Genomic DNA, 7516 nt, shown 5'->3' with positions numbered 1-7516 from the left:
GCTCTGTGAAAATAAACGAGCGAGGCTCGAACACTGGAGCTCGGCCGTACTCCTCCATTTTGTCAGCCACCGAGCCTGACAGAGCAGGGAGCGAGGTCCCGGCGACGGGGGCGCAGCTCCGGCCCTGCTGCTGCTGGCCGCACTCCTGCCAGTGCCGCCTGGGAGGCTCAGGCTTGCCCTTCTTGTGGCGTCCATAACCTCGACACCTTTCCCTTTGCTTCCCTTTGCAGCTGAGCAGTCGAGTCCAAATGGGGTGCTAAATCTGCCCCTTTGGTAACGCCTTGGAGTGGTGCCTCTCTCCCATGTCAATATATTATGTGCGTCAGGTGCAGATAAACACGCCAGATAAGCACAAAATAGGGCATTATGTACATAAATTAGAGAAATCATAGAATTGTAAAGGTTGGGAAAGACCTTCAAGATCACCTGGTCCAACTATCACCCTACCACCAATGTCACCCACTAACCATGTCCCTAAGCACCACATCCAACTTTGAACACCAGCTCGCCAGGGACGGTGACACCACCACCTCCCTGGGCAACCCGTTCCACTGCCTGACCGCTCTTTCTGAGAAGAAATGTCTCCTTATTTCCAACCTGAACCTCCCGTGCTGCAATTTGAGGCCATTCCCTCTAGTCCTGTCACTAATAATCTGTGAATAGAGACCGACCCCCAGCTCCCCACACCTTCCTTTCAGGTAGTTGCAGAGAGCAATAAGGTCTCCCCTGAGCCTCCTCTTCCCCATACTAAACAACCCCAGTTCCCTCAGCCGCTCCTCACAGGACTTGTGTTCCAGGCCCTTCACCAGCTTCATAGCCCTTCTCTGGACACGCTCCAGGGCCTCGAGGAATGCATGTTTCCAGCCCTAATCCTAGTTCTGCTCAATGCAGGGCCTTGCAAGGGCACTCCACCCCTTCTAGGCATTAAACATTGCCTGGGGAGAAGCCTTTTGGATGAACTAATTCTCCATTGGCAGCTTCTTTCCAGCCTCAGCCCAGCTGGAGCTCTGAGCTTTTTTTCCAAGCTTAACCCTAAACCTAAATTGAGCCATAAAAAGCCACTGCAGCACTTGCCTGGACTCTGAATTTCCCTGGGGGATAATCTCTTTGCAGCCACTGTTTTTCTTTGGCAGCTCTGCTCCAGCTGGAGCTCTTGACTGGTCTTTCCACCAGCCCTAACCCTAAACCGTAGGCTGAGCTAAAGGTCAGTGGCACTGTTCAGTCCAGACCCTTAATATTACTAAGAGAAAAATTACTTGGTCAGACTTATTTCACCTTTGCCAACCCTTTTTTAGCCCCATTCCAGCTGCATTTCAGACTTTCAATGCTATTCCTAACCCTAGTTTGAGCTATAAACCAGGCACTATCGAGAAACGCGGTATTCTTCAGAAGAGAATTCTTTTGGCAGCCCTAAGTTTGCTTTGGCAGCCCCTCTCCAGCCCCACTCCAGCTACAGCTCTGTAGTTTCTTTCAGCCTCAATGCTACATATGGGCATGGCTCTTCACAGCCAAGTAAAACAGACTGTGAGAGACTTGAGCCAGGATCAAAGACAAATATAACAAGAAAGAAAAGGTGTTGAATACGGAATGAAGTAAAGAAATAGAATGAGAGTTACAAATAAACTTTTGAGGATTGTGAGATTAGCCTTTCTACACCTTAGAGCTTCCTTGTTTAAACCATAAGAAAGTGAACATAGTGAACTACTACTTTGCAAAATGAACGTAAGATAAGAGAGATCAGATGCGAGAGAGGTCTAAAAATGCACTGGCACTTAAGATTGTGAAATAGACTTTAAATGAGAAGAACGAAGCAGAAGAACATGCTATGTAAGCATGGAAATTCCATGTGAGAGGGCCAAACCTAGTGGGATTCAAGGTCTGATTCTTACTTATTCTGAAGCTTGTTTACTTTCCTTTGGAGTACATAAAAATCCAGAGCTTTTAAGTCTGTAGCCCCAAGGTCTCCTACAATGGAATAAAAAAAGCCAATTTCAGGCCACAAATAATGTTTATTTAGCAATTTCTAGTGTTTATTTCAGAGTTTGTAACACTCAATAATTGTTAGGTACTAAAGGATTCATTATAATAATTAATATTTAAATTTGTAATTCAGTTATTAATAGTAATAATTTATGCAAAGAATCAAACTTATCTCTCGCTACAGCATGTAATCATGTAAAAAAGTCTCCTGGGACTTTCAAGTAAGATCCTCAATCCAGCTCTGTCCCAAATTGTTTCTTTAATAGATAGTTTTGCCAGAAGCAACCCAAATCCACAAAGGACCCACACCGCAGCAATTCACCTGTTGAGGCTTTTTCACAGAAACTGACCGCTAGCAGATAATCATTTTCTACGAGGTGGTCAATGGATTTAAGTGCTCTAACTAACAAAATCGTTGATTGTGCACGAGTGGGAAAATAGTGGCCTCTTATGTAAGCAAGTCCCAAACCATCTAGGAGGTTTTTAGTCTAAACCAGCAGGTTGCATCCTCTCTGTTGGCACCGCTGTAACATGACTTGTTTCTCTCAGACAGGAAGGCAATAACTTCAATCGCTGTGCAGCCTCATATTACTGCAGAGCTTCAAAGCAGCTGGCTGAGCTTTTGCAGTAGTTCAAGCTCATGCTGATAAAAGCATGGGTAACAGCATGACAGCGAGTCTTATTGGTGAGATGGCAGCCAAATGCACACAGAAAAAATTGTTTTTAAACTCTGATACACTTTTTTTTCATGGCATTGTGTTCAAATGTGATGTGTCCCCAGCACCTGGAATTGGGTCCAGTGCTGTTTAGCATCTTTACTAATAACCCGGATGGCAGGACAGAGTACATTCTCAGAAGGTTTGCAGATGATACAAAACCATTGGTTGTGCTGCCATTCAGAGGAACCTTACCTGATGGACTTGAGAGAGTAAAGCCACTGAGTCTGGAGCCAGACTCAGTCTTATCCAGTGGCAGGATGGGCACAACCTGAAATACAAGACATTTCACTGAAATGTTATATATACATACATATGTAGTGGTAGTTGCAGTGGAACAGGTTGCTCAGAGCATTTTGGAGTCTCCGTCTGTGGAGATTTTCAAAACATGACTGGACACAGTGCTGAGCAACCTGCTGTAGGTGACCCTGTTGTGCAGGGGTGTTGGCCTAAAGAATCGCCAGAGCTCACTGCCAATCTATTCTGAGTCTATGTAACATCAACACAACAATGATTCCTGAAGGAACCACTTTTGGTTTTTTTCAGGATTGATAATGCACCAACAAGAGAGGTCTGGAAAATAGTAAACGTTTTCATTTTCTCCAGGCAGTATATAAAAAAGGTGTCACTTCCAAAGAAACAAAAATACCCCCCCAACAAACAAACAATTAGTCAAACAAACAAAAAAAAAACACAAAAAAACTAAACCCACCTAAACAAACAAACAAAAAACCCTTAAAGGTAACAGGTGAACAACTTTGAAACCAGGTGAACAACTCCTCAGAAATCAAAAAGATAAACAGGAAAACTTGTACTGACATAAAAAAAAAAAATCCTATAATTTTAATTTCAGTAGTTCATGTTCTTACCTACAGCCAGTTTTGCATTTGCTGGATATCCTATAATTATCTAGGCAGGATCAAGTACAGTTGATCAAGTACAGTTTGGCATTAAAGAATTAATGTATAATAAGAAATTGTTCAAGAGTAGGAAACTCCCTTCAGAAGGGACCTGAGGATCCGAAGGGATGTGAGCGAGGTTGGCAGGGCAGGCTCCAGGTGCTGCCCCCAGCCGGGCAGGAGCTGGGTGTAGGAACAGCCCTTTCCCTGCTTCCCCTGCCTTGCCAGCTCCCAGGTCTGACATTTCCCATAAACGGCTGTTGCCAGGGCATAAAGGGTGGCAGTGACCAGCTGCAGTGCCCAAAGGGAAAAGCTGGCCTGCTGCTTGCATTCCCAAAGAGACTAATGCTCCTCTCCTCAAGTCTTGCGTGAGAAACATCACATATTTCCAAACAATAAAGTCAGCTGTTCTTAGGGATGAGTAGTTTCTTAAGGGATTTTTTTTCATCTTGCCATAGAAGCGAGGATCGCCACTAATGGAATCATCTTTCAGGAAATACCACGTGAGATATTTTCAGCCGCACGCTGTGCCTTGCCAGTCACCTTAAACAAGACAGTAAAACACTTACATATAGCTCAGGGCAATCCTGAAAAGCCGCATGAGCCACAACAAGCCCATTCTTGTGTTGATAAATAGGGTCACTCTGAATTTTGAAACTTAAGCTTTTAACTCTGCAGCTCTGGCATCCTCCTGCAGAAAAAAGACATCTCTGTCAATTGTTCACATGGCTGTGTTCATCGGCAGAAAATAAATAAATCTGTGGTTAGCAGAATTTCTCCTTAGGGCAAACATTGCTGGTGAAGTTTTTCAAATTAGAGCTGAAGAAATATATTTTGACTTTCTGGTAGTGCTGACTCTAGCATTCCAGATCTCTCTCCCAGCAGATTACAGGGGACTTTTGGACTTGATCCGTTCCTACTATTTATGTTACAAACTCACATTCGTTAAGTATCGTGTTCTTATTTTACATTAGATACCATTAAATAGTGCTATACAGAGGGAATTTGGAGAGACAGATTGATAAGAAATCACGTGTTTGCCATTAAATATTTTCCCTATGATATGGAAAATGCGGGTTATAGCATTCATTTCTATTTATGAATTTAACCGCAGTTAAAATACATGAAGGTATATAAGCCTGAACATCGAATTCCCAGTTCAATACATTGCTTAAGCTCGTGGGTAACTAGAAGCTACGATTCTAGCTGGAGCAGCAGCTGTAATGTATTTAATTTAAAGCACACGCTCAGAGCAGTTGCTTTAGTTACTCAGGAGCAGTGCTTTGGTTACTCAAGTGCTCAAAGATAAATGAAGATGAGTGCTTTGGCGAACAAGGACCTGACACTGTATAGTTATAAATGAATACAGAAGACAGAACATTTGGTTCACTGAAGATTCTATTTGAATAAATTGTACATAAAAGGATGTTTCTTTTTCTTGATCTGTGTTTTGGAGCCTATAGCATGAATTATTTATTTACACCAAATGATAAGAAAAGCTAAAACAGTTTTAAAATATTTTTCAATGAAAAAATGAAACCTCTCAACCTCCAAGAAATTGCTATTTATTTTGTTTAAATAGAACAAATAGCCATTTTCCTAAACGCCTCTGGACTCTATACTGCAGCAAAAAATGACCCAGGGCTTTTTCTAAAATTGATGTTTGTGCTTTCTAATTACTTTTAACATGCAGGGCACTGTTCTTTTGCAACTTCTTGAAAAAAAACCCTCTTTGAAATTCAGTAAGCTCCAATTTAAAATGATTGGTTTCCACCTGGATGGACTGAAATTTCTTTCTTGGGAAGTTTATTAGTACATTAAAAGATGCAAATTAATTCATAATTCTTTCAGCTCATTCTCTTGGGAACAATTATACAAGGAAATTATTAATGTACAAGAAAACAAGAGTTAAAAATCTCAAGGGGCAACAGGGGTGCAGAATATATTAAAACATTTAGACCTAGCTAATAGCAGAACTTAGTTATAATGATAACAGTTGATAAAGCAATTTTAATTTTTATTTGTAACCTGATAGCAACCACACAGTGCACGCAAGGAATCAAAGACCCTGGTGAAACGAGTTTACAGGCAAAGGCCCTGATCTCAATGAAGTGCTACAGAAACGCAGTGTGAGGAGCTGAACACGTGCTTCCAGGTTTCTAGGATCACAGCCAAATGTAAGGCTTCAATCAGTCCACCAGTTTCAAGGTCTCTGATGTATACCGTTCCACGATGATTGCATTCAAGACTATCATGTCAATGTAAGCCTCTGCACTCTGATAAATAAGCCAAATATTTTCATCTGGATAATGAAAGCCCCTCAGGATCCAGTTAATATTTGATGAAAAAACAGCACATAGATTTGCTTTTTAGGGCTCTTTGATGGACTTATTTTTTCTCCTTTTAGTTAAGGTGTTAAACAACTCAGCCACTTCCCTTTCCAGTTTTCTTTTCATAATTTATCCTGCATGCTTTTAATGTTACATATCTGGTGAAAATTTCAAATATTTTTTACAAACAGAGTCATAGCACAGGATATCACCAGGGAACCTGTAATTACTTGGATATCTGCTTCCAGCACTCCCTGACATCTGGCTCTCAGTGATAAAGATTGAGGGAAATGCATGTTCTCCCAATACCATAAAACAACCATCGCTACTCAGGGAAGTTTGTCCATAGCATGGGCGTTATCCCGTCTTAAAGACTTGACTTTTTTAACTGTAACCACAGCCATATGAACGTGATATACAAAGATCAAGCCTCCGTTGTTGACCAATATCAATTTCCTTGAGGTCTCCACAATGAAAGTCTGGGCATAGCTTAAAACACAGGGGCAAGACAATAAGCAGGGAAGTCATTTGAACTGAGAGCAAGATTAACTTACAGATATCCAGCTATAAAATTACTTGTATTAGACAAGAAAGACTTATATGCCTTTCTCTACAGACTCTAACAAGTACCGTTCACAAATGAAAAATGTTTACATTTGAAAAAATAAGATGTACTACAAATATTTCTCTCAGTTTTCAGAATAGCATAAAAATGGAAATAATTATCTACGTTAAATGATACAGATTGATAAAAATAAAAAACAGGGGACATGGTGGGGCTGCTATACACATAGCTCATCCAGACAGAAATCAGGTTTCTAAATACAGCAATATTTCTTGTTTTATTTTCTAGTGACAGTGTGCCCCTTCCAAAACTCCCTTGCACCCAAATATTCCCAAATCTGAGCTGTTGCTTTGATAATGTATATAAAGGAAAAGTGAAGTTTCTTCGTGTGAAAAAGCTCCCACTGAAAGCATTGGCCAAGTTCCCGTTCTGTCCTGCTCCTGCCGAGTTGGCTCAACGCGTTTCCTTTTGCCAAGCTAACGCAGGCGGGTGGCTTCCAGGGGACCACGTCTGACTCACGCTTCAGTCAAGGTTACTGAGAGAAACTGAGGATGATTCCCTATCGAATGCCATCACTCTATATATTTAAAAGAGCATATGGACTTACTGGAAAAAAAAGGAGGGCACCCTTCAAGCATAATTAATGTTCCTATGTCAAATTCCACCAGGCTCTTTTAGCTAGTTTGTTCTCTGCTGATTTCTGCTAGAGACCAAAAGCCCTGCGAACTGGCAGAGAAGTAGGTGCCAAGGAATCAGAAGACCATCTCAGAAAGAGAATACTTACATTACAGGTAAACTGTCTTCAGGTGCAGTTTTAACTATATGAAAATACAAGCACAAGGTTTTTGGTTTTTGTTTTGTTTTCCCCCCACTAAGGGCAGGAGAATAAGAGTTATTTTTCATGTAATGCTTAGTTCCCCCCTAAAAAAAAACAAACAAACTAACAACAACAACAAAAAAACAAGAAGTAAAAAAAAGTGGAAAACTTCAGAGAAAGGATAAGGCTATATGAGAAGATCTGTGATA

General features: G+C 41.1%; 1 protein-coding gene across 2 annotated transcripts in view; it reads right to left on the bottom strand.

Annotated features, from left to right (window-relative positions):
* Positions 1 to 1641: 1641 nt before the first annotated feature.
* Positions 1642 to 7516, bottom strand: part of LOC308197435 (uncharacterized protein) — an 86960-nt gene continuing 81085 nt past the window's right edge. Inside the window, exons 2-4 of one of the 2 annotated variants that reach the window (XM_080597880.1) lie at positions 4165 to 4286; positions 2892 to 2967; positions 1642 to 1965 (exon numbers count right to left, since the gene is read on the bottom strand). In XM_080597880.1, coding sequence (XP_080454006.1) covers positions 1886 to 1965; positions 2892 to 2967; positions 4165 to 4286 — 278 coding nt within the window. In that variant the 3' untranslated portion in view covers positions 1642 to 1885. The remainder of the gene's footprint in view (positions 1966 to 2891; positions 2968 to 4164; positions 4287 to 7516) is intronic. The other variant, XR_013952934.1, reaches the window with a different exon arrangement.

This window comes from Anser brachyrhynchus (assembly GCF_964034855.1).
Source record: "Anser brachyrhynchus genome assembly, chromosome: 6".
NCBI lineage: Eukaryota > Metazoa > Chordata > Aves > Anseriformes > Anatidae > Anser > Anser brachyrhynchus.
Note: the sequence above shows the minus strand (reverse complement) of the source record. Positions and strands in the feature narration are given on the sequence as shown.